Here is an 18,196-nt window from a genome sequence, read left to right on the forward strand (position 1 = left end):
ACTTAATACTGAGTGGGAAACGTGAGTACGAACGTAAACAACGAAAACAACAGCGCTAGAGGTGACATTACACAGCTGTTAGCGATCGATCTGCCACGCATATTGCAAAAGCTCGCGCTAGAGGGCGCCCACCAATAGTGCACCAACATTCTGTATAGCCTCGCCTCTGTTAAAGCACATAATCAAAACAATGCAGCCTGTCTCAAAACGTCTGCGTGAAAATACTGGAACAAATCTGAAGGGACCGCGTACATCAGAAACGCCTGCCCGGAATTGGTTCAGCATTTGAACCAACGATTTGAGGAGCAAGTCAGTCTCATTTCAACAAAGATGAATGAGGCAGAAGAGCGGCTGTTAAGTTTGCTAACAGGCAAGCTTAATAGTATGGCTGGTGAGATCCAGAATCTCACACAGAGAGTCCAGTTTCTAGAAAGTAGGCTGGGTGAGACTCAAAACCTTACAAAAAAGGTAGAGGATCTGGAAGCCCAGCTTTTGTTAAAACTAGATGCACAGGCTAAGGCCAATGTCGCATGCGACCTGAGGATCCATGGAGTTCCGTACGTCGAAGGTGAAAAGCTGAAACATATCTTCAACAACTTGTGCCTCAGCCTAAATCACACGCCTGCGCCTGCTATTAGGGATATCTATCGTATGAGGCCAAACAAAAATCTTTCCCACTCCATCGTTGACCCCATCATCATTGTCAAGCTGGAACGGGTGCGCGACAAAGCGGCATTACTGCGCAACATCGGTATGTACAGGCGGGAAACCAAGCAGCCCCTAACTCTGCAGTTACTCGGCCTAAACTCACCAGCCCCAGTATATGTCAACGAGCAGCTTACCAGGGAAAACTACCAGATTTTTAGAGAAGCTCTGAAAATGAAGAAGCATCGGAAGCTGCAATCCGTGTTTACGCGCAGGGGTATGGTTCACGTCAAAGTGACCCAAGAAAGTGAGATCTGGGAAGTTCTCAAAATTGAGGATCTGTGGGAGATGCAAGCTGCTACTGAGAGCCCTGCAGCTGGAGACGAGAATAGCTCGTTTCGTCAATAATATAACCATAAGCAAATTTTTCATGTTAGCTATAAGTATTACCCATCTAACCACCTTCCTGTATTTTATTTTTAAGTGGGCCCTTAACTGTACTTACTGTAATGAAATTTTTCGTTGTGTTAAAACACACTTGATATGGACGGTTCATTAGAACTAACAAATGTGAATACATCTCAGGTCCTCAGAATTCTGGTGAAGCAAAAATCGGGTCTGCAAATCTGCCATATCAATGCACAAAGCCTGACAAAAAAAATTGACGAATTCAGACATATGTTTATCGACTCTGGTGTGGATGTTATATGTGTGTCCGAGACTTGGTTTGTCCCCGACTTAAGTGACTCGTTAATTGAATGTAGAGGATACAATGTATTTCGTTCTGATCGTGTAGGGCATGCCGGGGGCGTTGCAAATTACATAAATAACAAGATATCCGCAAAAATCCTCTGTAAGCAAGGACCAGATATTGCCATAGAATACTTATTTCTAACGATCACCATCAATAGAAGAAAGATGCTTCTTGGTTGCATATATCGACCAAATCGAAACATTGACTACTCAGACCTGACATCACTTATTACTGACATTTCCTTGACTTATACAGACGTAATCCTAGCAGGTGACTTTAATTGTGATATTCTTAGAGAATCCTCATTAGCAGATAGCATGTTGAGCCTTGACTTAAATATAGTGAACCACCAGCTCCCCACACACTTTACAAAAACAAGAAACACACTACTAGACCTATTCTTTGTCGACAGTACGGACAAAATTCTACTATATGACCAACTCACAGCACCAGGGTATTCAAAACATGACCTTATTTTCTTGACCTACGATTTTAATCCTGACTACGATAATTATGACACCTTTTACAGAGACTTCAAGAACATTGACCTTGAAAAACTACACACTGACATTAGCATCCTTGACTGGACGTCAATACATTATATGTTGTCTGTAAATTCTCAGCTTGCCCAACTTCAATCAAACATTGACTATCTTTACTGTGAACATGTACCTATTAAGAGAAAGACAGTCAAACGAACAGATAACTCATGGTTCAACCCGGAGATAAAGCTGGGTATCATCAAACGAAATGAGGCTTTTAAAAAATTTAAAAGATATAAGACTGAAAGCCACTTTAATATGTACAAATCATTAAGATCAAACGTAACTAAACTAATATACTCTGCTAAGACCGCCTTCTACTCGTCAAAGTTTAACAACGCTCAGTGTAGCAAGCAGAAATGGCAAGTGATTAAAAGTATAGGAATTGGCAAAAAAAACAAGAAACTCACTAGTTGACATGGACGTAAATGAAGTTAACAAAAAATTTTTGCAATTAGTTGTACCGGACCCAACACCAACCCTGAACTTGACATCAGCGCCCTATAATTATACTGTTCCTAGCTTTAGTTTCTGTTGTGTTAGTCCTTGTGATGTTCTAGAATCCATTCATAAGATTAAATCAAATGCTACTGGCCTAGACGATATGAACCCGAAATTTTTGAGAATAATACTCCCTAGAATCATCATGCACGTTACTCACATTTTCAACACAGCCATTACCACATCAACGTTCCCGGAACAGTGGAAGGAGGCTAAAATAATCCCTATCCCAAAAGCAAACTCTGCAGAATATAGGCCAATATCCATACTCCCGACCCTGTCAAAAGCGTTCGAGACCTTGGTAGCTAAACAAATAAATTCATTGCTTACAGAGCACACATTACTAAACAACAATCAATCTGGATTCAGAACAAATAGAAGTTGCACAACTGCAATGATAACGAGAAGGAACGTGTGAGTCGCTTCTGGGGACGCGACTCTACTTATACCCGTACTCAGTCAGTATATACATTTTTGAGCTTATGATTTTTAAGAATTTTAGAAAAAAAAAAAATTTTACATTTTACATTTTTTAGCTACATATGATATCTACATCTACATATACAATGTATATTCTACATCTAACATGTAGATTGTACATGTTCCATTCATATTCTACACCTCCTCCGCTAGGGGTTGCTCGCGCACTGAACGCGGCAGAATGTGCGAGCGAGAAGGAAAATGAGATGCGGTGTCGTGGGCGGGAGGGGGAGGGGAAGCAACTAAAAATTAATTTCTTCATTCTGGCTATAATTATAATCCGATCTGATTCAGATTCGGCAATCTGGTAGATATGGGCATTTTCTACGATACTACGTTTTTAGTTTTATCCTATCTTTAAAACTGTGCCTGCCACAGATTTTCGTTCTTTGTGTGGGCGGAAGGGGGCGGGGCGAAATTTTGAAATACACTTGTAGCAGTGTGATATCACATGAGTCTGGAAACCAAATTCGGTTTCTCTAGCTCTTATAGTCTCTGAGATCCAGGCGCTCATCAAGACGGACAGACGGACAGACGGACGGACAGACGGACATGGCTATATAGACTCGGCTATTGATGCTGATCAAGAATATATATACTTTATGGGGTCGGAAACGTTTCCTTCTCTGCGTTGCACACATCCACTTTTACCACAAATCTAATATACCCCTTAACTCTTTTTTGAGTACGGGTATAAAAATTGTAGAGGATATCCGTGAAAGAATAGACGACGGAAATGTAACGTTCCTAACTCTTCTTGACTACACTAAAGCTTTTGACTCAGTTGACCATCGCATCCCCATCGCAAGGCTTCGCGAATCCTACAACTTCTCTGACTCTGCAGTACGGTTGCTATCATCCTATCTGCTAAATAGGAGCCAGGCTGTTGTTGCTGAAGGAAAAATGTCGTCCTTTGCCTATGTTAAGTGTGGTGTCCCACAGGGATCAGTACTTGGCCCGATATTGTTCTCCATTTATATAAATGATTTGCCAATAGTATTGTCCGACTGTAAAGTGCACATGTACGCCGATGACGTCCAATTATATGTTAGTCGACCGTTAAATCGAATAGATGAGTGTATAAATGTTACCAATAGAGAGCTTGAGAAAATTAGTGCGTGGGCAACCAAAAATCGTCTATGCCTCAATCCAACAAAGTCAAAATGCTTGATTATATACAAAAACAAGAAAAAAATAAATGAAACTATATTGAGACGTGTAGAAATATCAAACACTCCCATTAGCTACATAGAGAAGACAACTAATTTAGGCTTTATAATAAATAGTACTCTGTCGTGGGATGATCATGTGAGCAAAGCAGTTGGAAAAACATATGGGATCTTAAGGGCACTTAATATTACCAAGCAATTTATACCAGTTAGCATCCGGATGCAGATAGCAAAAAGCATACCTAGTACCTGTACTCACTTATGGGATTGAGGCATTTGGAAACTGTGGCTACGAAAACAGGCAAAAGTTGAGCGTTTGCTTTAATAATATAGCTAGATACATATTTAGATTAAGGCGCAGCGACAGAATCTCTGCATTCTCATATAAAATTTTCGACATGACTCTTTTCAAATGGATTGACTATAAGATGCTTACGTTCCTACATAAAATAATCCTCACCAGACAACCCCAATATCTGTATGAAAAATTAAGATTTACCAATTCCGCAAGAACGAACAATATTATCACCATACGATATAGAACACTAAACTCTGAGAGACATTTCTTTGTGAATGTTATTCGCATATGGAATCATCTTCCACATCACATGAAAACAATACGAAACCTTTCACAATTCAAAACACAGTTAGGTGCCCACCTTACACTAGACTAAGATTTAAAAATCAAATTCAATTTAAAATAAAATAACACGAACATAAGCATAAGAAAACAAATCAATATATGTAACCACTTATTAGTACGTCATATTAAAAGATTAATTTAGATCTAAGTTTAATCCCAAACTAATGTGACACCTAGTGACTAGTGCTCTAATTATAAGCCCCTTGCTTGTAGCACTAGGAAATACAATAAACAAACAATACAATACAATATAACACGAGTACTACACCCGGCGTACCAAAACATCATACCCATGGTCGACACCACACCCATCGTCGCCCACATAAGCGACTACCAATGGAGGATCGAAACGCCCAGCGCCTTCGACACAACCCTCTTACCCGAAGACCCCAGCCAGCCATTTGAATCCGAAGCCGCCGATCCAACCGGACATGAGCCCGAACCAGTCCCGGAGCCGTGGCCGCCGGACTTGGCCCCGCAGATCCAAGCATTTACATTCGACAGACCCATCCTACCGAAAGACCCGAATCAAACCTTTGACCCCGGAGCCACCGAACCCACCGAAGACGACCCAGAACTACCGACGGATCCTTGGCCACCCGACATAGCCCCGCCGATTCAAGAATGCCTGGACAAAGAACGACCGAAGAAAACCGCCGAGAAAACCATCGTCATATGGGATAATCGACCCACCAAGCAGACACCAACTACAAAGCACCCAGAACCGAAGAAAAACTTCCACGATCACAGCAGCAGTAGAAAATATAACGTTACCGACGCCACGCTAAAGTGACGAGATTAACACCGACGAATCCAAAGACTCGGCACAAGCCAAAGGACAGGATAACCCGGTAAAAAGGCGATCCTCAACACCCGCCAAGCGACGCCACTAATCTCTCCATCACCCACCCGGAAGAAAGGGGGGGTGTAACGAACCATGGTTCTAGCCATGGCTCGTCACAAACGGCGGAGGGTCAGCGCATCCACGCTGGCGGGAGACAATAACCAAACTGATATACACAGAGCTAACGAGCAATGGCTCTAGCCACGGTGCTCCACAAATAGCGGTGTGTCAGCACCCCGGACATAAAATAGTCTTAAGCACACAATTAATTAAGAACTCTCGATCAACAACACCCCACCTCTTGGGACATTTCGCAATCGACTTATTTCACAATAAGTCAGACCAGCATAAAATTATCGACTTACCACTCAACTTCCGCGATGCAGAGTTAGCAAAAGCTCATTTCTTTTGAAATCAGATATCACCTTTCCCAACTGCAACTGCACCTTCCGGGATGCAGCCTCAGCAAAAACACTGCCCCACGAACAATTGTCAACGAAGCACCCAGCTTCGACCCCTTACTAGCCCCACATTTATTGTCGTCAGCAAGAATTAATTATTTCCGGGTCTCAGGTGCGATCACCAGCTGCATAAAATGGCCAAGATCGGCCGAAAGAGAAGGCAGTCCATCAGCCCAAACACAAGACACTGCACAAGGCAGTCCCTCATTCACACACCCAAGACCCAAGACCCAAGTCATTGTAAACAAACCAGAATTAAATAATAAAAGACAACGCAAAAACCACCGGTTCACAGGCCAAGTAACAAGATCCGCAAGTAATCCATCGTACTCAAACCCACAAAGAATTAAGTAATAAAAATAATAAACACCAGCAAAACCAAAAACCACGATTTTCTTGAAGTATTTTTGTCAGCAACAAAACGCTCCTCCTGTGTCCTACCTCTCTTTCGGTCAGACAAGGCCGCTCCGAACCTGAAAGTCACCTGCGATCTACAAATTGTCTTGTAGTGGACCCTGGACAGGCTGATGCTTACCTCAGCCTGAAATAGGACCCTCACAAGTGGCGCCCGAGCAGGGACCTTTTGGTGACTTTAAGGAGACTAACACCTTAATACGGAGCTTTGTGGAGTAAAGACCCACGGCCACTGAAAGAGACTAGGTTAGCAAGGATCAATAACCGTCAAGCACAAAACGCAAAATCCGGTCGCAAGCAGAAATACCACCAACAACACGTAAGTCAGTGCTACTAACCACAGAAACACACCATGGAAGCCCACGGAGCCGGTCAACCCGACGAATTTTACCCGGAGGGACACCATACCAATCCAGGAGTCACCACCGGCTGGATCTACAAACTCCGGCGGGATGAGCTGGAAGTCCTGGCCGAGGAATTCGGATTCGGAAACGACGGAACCGTCGAGGAACGAAGAAAGAGATTCGCCGCACTAGTCGCCGGAACACTCTCGCAGGATGCCTGGGTTCGACTAGGAGACCTTGAACGGCAATACGCCAAACCAGCAGGACGCTCCAGGTCACCCATCCCCACCACTCCTAGGACGTCTGACCAGCGGAAAACCGACCCAAAAGTCGGGTTACAAGTCCCCACCGCGTCCGAATACAGCACACCTGGCGAATAAATAACTCTCTACACGTAAGCAACGGCCGGATAGTGGCGATGGTGACCATAGGAGGACACGCAACGGAAGCCACAATCGACACCGGGGCATCCAGAAGCTTCATCAGCGCAAACCTTGCCTGACAACTAGACAGCATACGCCTGGCCGATGGCTCGGTCAGAGAGATCTCACAAGTTCTACTGGCGCACATCATGCTGGATCAACGAGAGGTTCAAATCCCGCTCCTGGTCCTGCCAAACATGTTGGGACAAGTTATTGTTGGCATAGACTTCCTAGGTGCCACCGAAACGACGATCCAATGCGGTTCCACGCTGCTACAGCTACGAGACCGTCACACCATGCCCACTGAACCTGTGCTTACTACCATCCACGTACAAGACCCCGAACCCCGATACCAGAAACCCCAACAAATCGCAACGAACCTACATCCACGACCTACCACAACGCACACGGCACCCAATAACGCAACGCAGCACTTGACACCCAAACCAATCGCAACTAATACGAAGCAACGGCACACTACGGAGAACACGAATCCAAGGTCAACACCAGCAAACCGCAATCAAGCAATCGGGAAAACGAGTCCCACGGTCACTACGGAGCAACCGCGTCCTAGGCCAACCACAGGGGACACACACCCCAAACAAACCACACTGCACAAGGCAGTCCCTCAGTCACACACCCAAGACACTGTACTACGCAGTCCCTCAGTCACACACCCAAGACACTGCACAAGGCAGTCCCTCAGTCACACACCCAAGACACTGTACTACGCAGTCCCTCAGTCACACACCCAAGACACTGCACTAGGCAGTCCCTCAGCCCAAACACAAGACACTGCACAACCCAGTCCAACGGCTCCAAGGCAAAGTAACTAGATCCGCGAGTTAAGTCATTGTAAACAAACCAGAATTAAATAATAAAAGACAACGCAAAGAACACCAACAAAAACCACCGGTTCACAGGCCAAGTAACAAGATCCGCAAGTAATCCATCGTACACAAACCCACAAAGAATTAAGTAATAAAAATAATAAACACCAGCAAAACCAAAAACCACGATTTTCTTGAAGTATTTTTGTCAGCAACAAAACGCTCCTCCTGTGTCCTACCTCTCTTTCGGTCAGACAAGGCCGCTCCGAACCTGAAAGTCACCTGCGATCTACAAATTGTCTTGTAGTGGACCCTGGACAGGCTGATGCTTACCTCAGCCTGAAATAGGACCCTCACAAGTGGCGCCCGAGCAGGGACCTTTTGGTGACTTTAAGGAGACTAACACCTTAATACGGAGCTTTGTGGAGTAAAGACCCACGGCCACTGAAAGAAAACTAGGCTAGCAAGGACTAATACCCGTCCAGCACAAAACCAGGCACCCTCGCAAAATCCGGTCGCAAGCAAAAGTGCTACAGTACAGAAGTACCACAAACAAAACGTAAGTCAGTGCTACTAACCGCAGAAACACACCATGGAAGTTCACGGAGACGGCCAACCCGATGAAGTCTACCCTGAGGAACACCATACCAATCCAGGAGTCACCACCGGCTGGTCACCATAGATGGACGACACCACAGCCACACCGCCCACCTCGCGGAACAGATTCGGAAATGGGGAATCAGGTTCGACGGACAGGACGACCGACTTACATTTCTGGAACTACTCGAAGAGCGTGCGCTCTCATATGGGGTGGACACAAATCAGCTACCTCGGGCCATGACAGAGCTTCTCACCGATCGGGCCAGTCGCTGATACCGCACCAGCCAACTACAAGGCAGCTCATGGGCATATTTCCGCCAAGAATTCTTGACTTTCTTCTTGCCGCCACGGTACTTCGAACAATTGGAAGACCGTATCCGGGCCCGCAAGCAAGCGAGAGGAGAATTGTTCAAGGATTACCTCATCGAGATACGGCTACTCATGCACCACGCCGGCTACGACGCCTCCAAGGAGTTGAACAGGATCTACGACAACGCCCTGCCAGCATACCAGATGTATGTGCGGCGACACGAACTACAAAGCTTATCACAGCTCACAATGTTGGCCACCGAGTTCGAGAGCATCCAAAAGCGGACCATCCCGACCACTTTCGCACCCCCGCGTAACACTCCAAGATACGCAAGGCCGGCTTCAGAGCAGAGGAATTGCGACTCGCACTAGACGGCATTTCTTAGTCCCCATTGGGAATCGACAGACACACCAGGGAGACCACCAGCTAATCCAAACAGTACGGCGAATCCCGAAGTAGCCCATCGCATGATCACGACCCCCATCACCAACCCACGCGCAGCCTGTCGCCGGTGTGGTGAAGCGGGGCATGCGGCATACGACTGCCATAATCCCTCCATCCTATTCTGCTGGGAATGTGGCAAACGCGGCACACGGACCGTAAATTGCTGCCGCCAAAACACGTCGGGAAACGACATGCGTCCCCAACTGACACGGGATCAGCCGGGAACGACGCCTCCTCCAACCCGCGACTAAATAACTCTTTACACGTAAGCAACGGCCGGATAGTGGCGATGGTGACCATAGGAGGACACGCAACGGAAGCCACAATCGACACCGGGGCATCCAGAAGCTTCATCAGCGCAAACCTTGCCTGACAACTAGACAGCATACGCCTGGCCGATGGCTCGGTCAGAGAGATCTCACAAGTTCTACTGGCGCACATCAAGTTGGATCAACGAGAGGTTCAAATCCCGCTCCTTGTCCTACCAAACATGTTGGGACAAGTTATTGTCGGCATGGACTTCCTAGATGCCATCGAAACGACGATCCAATGCGGCACCACGCTGCTACAGCTACGAGACCGTCACCCCATGCCCATTGAACCCGTGCTTACTACCATCCACGTAAAAGACGCCGAACCCCGATACCAGAAACCCCAACAAAGCGCAACGAACCTACGTCCACGACCTACCACAACGCACACGGCACCCAATAACGCAACGCAGCACTTGACACCCAAACCAATCGCAACGAATACGAAGCAACGGCACACTACGGAGAACACGAATACAAGGTCAACACCAGCAAACCGCAATCAAGCAATCGGGAAAACGAGTCCCACGGTCACTACGGAGCAACCGCGTCCTAGGCCAACCACAGGGGACACATACCCCAAACACACCACGAGGATCTCACACACGAGACAAACATACTTGAACCCGGCGCTCGACACAGGAAGCCCAGGTCCAAGACAAGCAACAGAGCAAGCACGAACAGAATCCACAACGGAAGAATTGAACGCACGGACACCCTCAAAACCGACCATCAGCATCGAAAAAAGACAACGGCAACCACCATCCGACAGCCCAGCAACACGGGAAACAGCCACGCTAACCCCACGCTGGTCGGGGCCCATAATCGAACTGATATCCACAGAGCCCCTCAACGCGGGCCCGGAAACCACGGCGATGCCCCCACGATGCACAGACCGCCGCCCTGTCGTACCCACGGCCGACGCCACACCGATCCTCGCAAACACAATGGAGTACCTTCCGCGTACTGACATGATTCTTAGCGCCATGCAACGAGCCATGCCTAGAGCCATGTCCGAGATCTTCGTCGCACACACAAGTCGTTGCTGCAATACCAGAGGCGTCATCGCGACTCACCTGTTCACGTACCAGTCTGGCTGTAGTATAACACGAGTACTACACCCGGCATACCAAAATCTCGTACCCATGGTCGACACCATACCCATCGTCGCCCACATAAGCGACTACCAACGGGGGATTGAAACGCACAGTGCCTTCGACACAACCCTCTTACCCGAAGACCCCAGCCAGCCATTTGACTCCAAAGCAGCCGATCTAACCGAAAATGAGCCCGAACCAGTCCCGGAGCCGTGGCCGCCGGACTTGGCCCCGCAGATCCAAGCATTTACATTCGACAGACCCATCCTACCGAAAGACCCGAATCAAACGTTTGACCCCGGAGCCACCGAACCCAGCGAATACGATCCAGAACTGCCCACGGATCCTTGGCCACCCGACATAGCACCGCCGATTCAAGAATGCCTGTACAAAGAACTACCAAAGAAAACTGCCGAGAAAACCATCGTCATATGGGATAAGTGACCAACCAAGCAGACACCAACTACAAAGCACCCAGAACAGCAGAAAGATCACTATCAGAGCAGCAGTAGAAAATATAACGTTACCGACGCCACGCTAAAGTGACTAGATTCATACCGACGAATCCAAAGACTCGACACAAGCCAAAGGACAGGAGAACCCGGAAAAAAGGCGAACCTCAGCCACCCGGAAGAAAGGGTAGGGGGAGGGGGTGTAACGAACCATGGTTCTAGCCATGGTTCGTCACAAACGGCGGAGGGTCAGCGCATCCACGCTGGCGGGAGACAATAATCTAACTGATATACACAGAGCTAACGAACCATGGCTCTAGCCACGGTTCTCCCCAAATAGCAGTGTGTCAGCACTCCGGAAAATAAAAAAGTCTTAAGCAACGCACGCAATTACCAAAATTAAGAACTCTCGATCAGCAAAAAACACAGCACGAAATTCTCGGTCACCCACTTCTTGGCGATATTTCGCAACCCCTCGGCTTCGAATCACAGATATCACCTTCGCGATGCGGAGGTAGCAAAAACCCAATTCCCAACTACTGCGATGCAGCCTCAGCTAAAAACACTCTCATCAAAACACACTGACCCACTAAGCAATTGTCAACGAAGCACCCAGCTTCGACCCGATTACCAAGCCCCACAATTATTGTCACCCAATAATCATAAGTTAGCAATAAGCAATTATTTCCGGGTCTCAGGTGCGATCGGCAGCTGCATAAAAGCGCCAAGATCGTCCGAAAGAGCAGGCAGTCCATCAGCCCAAACACAAGACACTGCACAAGGCAGTCCCTCAGTCACACACCCAAGACACTGCACTACGAAGTCCCTCAATCACACACCCAAGACACTGCACTACGCAGTCCCGCAGTCACACACCCAAGACACTGCACTACGCTGTACCTCAGTCACACACCCAAGACACTGCACTACGCAGTCCCTCAGTCACACACCCAAGACACTGCACTACGCAGTCCACCAGCGCACCATTCAACTACGAGTCAAAGTAGCAGAATTTAAGTGAATGAAGAAAAACAGAATACTAAATAAAAACCAAGAAAAATCCAACAAACAAAACCGTCGCCTCATCATTTCTCGCTGCCTACTACATTCTTTTGCAAGCCAGCCCGACACCTGAAGTCACCTACAAACTACAAATTTTCTTTTCGCGGACCCTGGACAGACTGATGCATACCTCAGCCTGAAATAGGACCTCACAACTTCTATTGATGGCCAAGCTCAATTCGGGAAGTAGATCATCCCATGCCCGCTGGTCGCCCTCTATGTATTGTGCCATCATTTCTTTATGGTTCTGTTCGCACTCTCGGTGGGGTTTTTGTTGCGGGGTTTTTTTTTTTTTTTTAATTTAATTTATTTAATTGGTCTACTTTACTTATCTATTTACAATAAGGTGACATGACTATGCGAGCCCGACAAGTGTGGTACGGCCGCGAAGCAATGCTTCACACAAGTGGAGGCGTCGCTTAGCCTTTCTGCTCCCTTCTCTGGCGCTCAACAGCGCGCAGTTCCGTCATAATCGCAGCCGCGAAGTTACTGGTCGCCTCCCAGTTACCTGGGGACCTTAGCATGTACTGCACCAGGTTGTGCTTGGATATCGCCCCACCTAGGGCTATTTCCAGCTGGTGACGCTGCGCCGTAAACCTGCCTCACGCAAATATTGAATGTTCGGCGTCCTCCTCCACGTTGTGTCCGCACCATGAGCACTCTGGTGTGTCCTCATGCCCGAAGCGGTGCAGATACTTGCGAAAGCAGCCGTGGCCGCTGAGTAGCTGAGTTAGGTAGAAATTTACCTGGCCGTGCTTTCTGACAACCCACGCTTCGATGGATGGGATGAGTTGGTGAGTCCAACGCCCCTTGGGGGATCTATCCCAACGTTGTTGCCACTTCCGGAGGCTCTGCTGCTTGCAAGCCTTGCGCACCTGCCGTTTGTCCGCTGCTTCCATGCCTCTGCCATGCGTATCCCGATGGAAGGTGCACCGCTCCTCCGCTAGGAACTCAAATGGTGCTATTCCCGCTATCACGTGAGCAGCATCGTCCGAGACTGTACGGAAGGCACTGACTATTCGAAGTGAAGAGAGTCGGTGAGTGGCTGCCAGGCCTCTGGTGTAGCTCGCTGTCTGTAGGGCCTTTGTCCAGATTGGCGCCGCGTAAAGCATCACCGATCTCGTCACACTCGATAGAAGCTGTCGTCGCCATTGCTTGGGTCCTCGGGTGTTCAGCATTATCCTCGACAGCGCTCTGTTACTGGATGCCGCCTTTGTGTTCAAGTACGCCAGATGCTCTCGAAAACAGAGACGTGTGTCTATCAGGACGCCAAGGTACTTGATAGCCCGCTTTGATGACACTAGGGTGCCTGCCACTGTGATGCTGGCCGTCTCCACTTTCTTCCGGCTGGACACCAGCACTGCCTCGGTCTTGTGAGGTGCGAGTTCAAGCCCGACCAGCTCTAGCCACTGCTGTATAAGCGCAATCGTCTGGTTGCAGGTCGTCTCTACTGCGGCCAAGTCCTTAGCCACTACCAGGACAGCCACGTCGTCCGCAAAGCCCACCACCTGCACTCGCGGGGGGAGTCTGAGTCGCAGTATGCCGTCGTACATTGCGTTCCACAGTAAGGGACCCAATACCGACCCCTGCGGAACGCCTCCAGATACCTCGTATTGCTCCGTGCCAACATGAGTGTCGTACAAGAGCAGCCTTTTCTCGAAGTAGCTTCGTACCATGCGCTGAAGGTACATGGGTGTATTAAACCTCCCTAGCGCCCTCAAGATACAGCTCCATCTCGCCGTGTTGAACGCGTTCTTGATGTCCAGCGTGACCATTAGGCAGTACTCCTTGCAGCCGCCTTTCCACCGAGTGCCAGCGATTGCCCTAGATGCAATGTCTACCACTCTACCCACGGCGTCAATCGTGGATCTGGCCTTGCGAAAGCCGTATTGATGCGGTGATAGGTCACCAGCATCCGCAATGGCTCGTTCCAGTCGCGAGCACACCACTTTCTCGAGCAGTTTGCCCGCTGTGTCTATCAGGCAGATTGGCCTATACGACGACGCCATCCCTGGCGGCTTGCCTGGCTTGGGAATGAGCACCAGCTTCTGCGTCTTCCACCGCGTAGGAAAGACTCCTTCGCGAAGGCACTGGTTTATCAGCTTCACGAAGATTTCCGGGCGCAGGGAAAGGGCTAGTATGAGGGCTCGATTCGGGATAGAATCCGGCCCCGGGGCTTTGTTCGGGCTAATGCTCCTGGCTGCAGTTGTGACCTCCTCGAGAGTCACCTCCTCGATGTGGGCCTTTTGTTGCGGGGTATACGGTTCCGTGTGCTCCAATGCCATTCCTGCTTGGTCGCAGAGCTACTCGTAAATTGAGTGCCGTTGTCACAAACGAACTTCCTGGGTGTTCAGTCACATATTTATGCAGTAATTAATATTACATAATATACACTTATCGAATAAGTCAGGTCGACCCATGTAACGGGAGACATAATAACAAACGACAAGGCATTGTAGCTGAGTCAACAATAACCGCTTCTGCAGCAATTTCTGCCAACGATGCGATCGCTCGTCAGAGGGCAAAAACACTGGTGCAATTGCTGACTATCACAATTGCCCAATAACACAATATCATATTAAATCCAAATTAATTCAATATTAATTCCAAATCCCTTTTACCATATTCTTACTAGACTCAGCACTTTCTGTACCTTTTGTTACCTATAAATAGAAATTAAGTTTGTTGAATAAAATCAGTATCAGAAACAGTACCATCACTGCCTGTTCACTCATTCTCTACAACTGCAATCAACAGAGGCTGTCGCCGTGTCTTCAGACCCTCATTTGCTCGACGTAGGAATCCCTCTCCGCAGTCCAACTGGTTCAAGTTCTAGTTGCGACGACAAATTTGTAGACGGTTTATGTACCGTATGCATACCAAAACACACACACAATCACACATTAACATTTGGTGACCCCGACGCAGGAAAACCTGCAGATCAAACTGAAGAAGTCACCAGGACTTTTCAATACAAACTGGCAACAAGCCACATACTTACGGTAGAATCTCCTACCAATAAGTAGAACAAATTGGCAGATCTGTCACTTTCAGATCATAAGCCAACAAGATCAACGATTAATAATATCAAGATCACAAGTGCGTTTCACCAGCACAAAACCTCCATCCAGTACGTCGTCTGTACTTATACTTTGTACCACATCGGTTGCGAATAGGAGCGTATCCAGCTGCAAAGCGAATAAAATACTCCCAACGGGTCAAAGTATAAGTAAGAGGCGAAATGGATTCCCACAAGGAGGAACACGCTGCCGCCACAGAGGCATTAAATGAGCAGCAAGAAATTGGAGATGAAATTTCGAAGATAATAAGAAACTTCAAAAAAGACTCTTCAGAAAGGAAACAGAATATAACGTACTTCCAAACAAAAAAGGCGGCTCTCGAGGATGCATGGAACAGATTTAACGAAATCGACACCAAGATATCAAAGGCATATAAGACCGACCACTACGTTAAATTTCGTGAGGACTTGCGTAAAACACTAAAAACGTACCTTGCGATGTTTACTGAAAGCATGGACAAGCTAAATCAGGCATCAAGTGCTCAGGTGGGTAAAAATGACGAACCACAATCGAATGATCAGAGCCAGCATCCAACGGAAGTTTACAGCAAATTGCCTTCACTATGTCGCCGACAAAAGGCCATAGTAGCGTCCATAAAACGCATTCTGAGACAATTCTCAGAGGCGGGAGGACGTACATCAAGTGATTTGATAAAATCACTATGGACTCAAGCACAAGAAGTCCATTTTACTATTCACGAAGAATACGATAACCCAGAGGAAGGAGGATACAACATGGAAGCCTACCTGACCCTGGAAAAAGAGGTTCAAAGTGCATTGGCAAAACCAGCCACATCAAACAATAATGACGTGCAGCTTCCACGCATTAACATTCCCAAGTTTGATGGGGACATACTGAAATGGTCCCAGTTCTATGACCTGTTTTCATGTATGATACATGAAACAAACATGCCCACAGTTCGGAAGATGTGGTATCTGAAAACAACCGTAACTGGAGAGGCAGAAAGATTGATCCGACATATCGATCTAAAGGAAGAAAACTATTTGAGCGCCTGGGAAATTCTGATTGATACATACAACAATCCCAGAGACGTCGCTAGCACGGTATTAAACCGCTTCCTAAATTATAACACAGTTAATGACGACTCCAAGTCATTAAAAGAGTTGTACGTTACAACTATCGAATCCCTGGCATCACTAAAGGGATTGGGCATCAATATATCCACATGGGATCCAATATTGATTGCCGTCATCAAAAATAAGCTAGATGTCACTAACAGAGCCTTGTACGAGCAATCATTGGGAAGCTCAAAGGAAATACAGGCCTTGGACACAATGCTTCAGTTCCTAGAACAAAGAGTTCGAGTTCTAGGAACAGGCAAAAAGACACAAATGTCAAGGAAAGAGCCAAAAGGCACAACATGTGCAACAGTAAATACTGGAAAATCGAAGACGCCTCTCTGCTCATTCTGCAAGAAGGCAAGCCATTGGCTCTACGGATGCGATGAGTTTCGCTCCAAATCACCATCAGAACGACTAAATTGGGTACAAAAGCAGAAATTGTGTGTCAACTGTTTTAAAACAAGCCACAAAACAAATGCATGCCCAGGTCGGACATGTTTCAAATGCGACAAAAAACACAATACACTGCTGCACTTGGACATACCATCGGGCGTAAGTACAGAACCAAGAGCACCGACGGTTGGCGCAGCAAGTAACAATAATTACAACCTGTTAGCTACAGCAAAAGTAGCAGTAGAAGCAAACAATGGACAGAGAGCCAATTTCAGAGCCTTGCTGGATTCAGGATCACAGATCAACCTGATCTCTGAACGAATGGCATCAATGTTGTCAGTAAAACTTAATGATACAACATTACGCATCGAAGGAATTGGAGGTCAGTCAAAGACCAGCAGAGCACGAGTAAATGTTCTAATAAAATCACTTCACGGCGGATTTACGCAAAGAATTGAAGCATTCGTACTACCTCAGATAATTGCTGATCAACCAGCGCAGGCACTCGATGAAATGAACTTGAACATACCAAACAATTGCCCATTGGCAGATCCGGATTTCTATAAACCGGGAAAGGTCGACATGCTCATCGGAGCAGAACACTATTATTCGCTACTACTCCCAGACCAAAAACAGCCAAAGTCAGGAGGTCCGTTGCTGCAAAATACAAAATTGGGATGGATTGTGGCAGGAAAAATCAGGTCTGCACACAACTCCGCATCCATTTGTGCAATTGGACTCAACGAGCTAATGGAAAAATTCTGGACTCTGGACAATTTAGAGACGGAAGAAAAACCACGCACGCCAATCGAAGCACATTGCGAAGCTCACTTTATAGAGAACTTACAAACAGCATCGGATGGCAGGTTGATAGTAAAACTCCCTTTTTCCGAACACTCTTCAGCCCTGGGGGGGTCTTTGGAAACTGCAACGAAACGATTCCTGGCATTAGAGCGACGGATTTCACCAGACACCTGGAAAGGCTATGTGGAATTTATGAATGAATATGAAGGACTTGGACACATGAAGATGGTCCCAGCAACTCAAGTGCCGGAGAGACACTACTTCATACCACACCACTGTGTACTCAAACCTGAGAGCACCAGCACAAAGTTACGGGTCGTGTTTGATGCATCATGCAAATCAACAAGTGGAAAGTCTCTAAACGACATTCTGCATGCCGGACCCACAGTTCAGAGTGAACTTATGTCCATTCTACTACGTTTTCGTATACATAAGTACGTATTCACAGCGGACATCGAGAAAATGTACCGACAAGTGTGGATAAATCCAGAGGATCAGTTTCATCAGATGAT

General features: G+C 47.1%; 1 protein-coding gene across 1 annotated transcript; it reads left to right on the forward strand.

Moving 5' to 3' along the window:
* Window positions 1-309: 309 nt before the first annotated feature.
* LOC121404026 lies at window positions 310-1,053 on the forward strand. The gene is made up of 2 exons (XM_041592538.1): window positions 310-751; window positions 815-1,053. Exons 1-2 carry the CDS (start codon window positions 331-333, stop codon window positions 1,051-1,053), a joined length of 660 nt encoding a protein of 219 aa, XP_041448472.1. The 5' UTR covers window positions 310-330.
* Window positions 1,054-18,196: the final 17,143 nt, after the last annotated feature.

This window comes from Drosophila obscura, unplaced genomic scaffold, assembly GCF_018151105.1.
Source record: "Drosophila obscura isolate BZ-5 IFL unplaced genomic scaffold, ASM1815110v1 contig_180, whole genome shotgun sequence".
NCBI lineage: Eukaryota > Metazoa > Arthropoda > Insecta > Diptera > Drosophilidae > Drosophila > Drosophila obscura.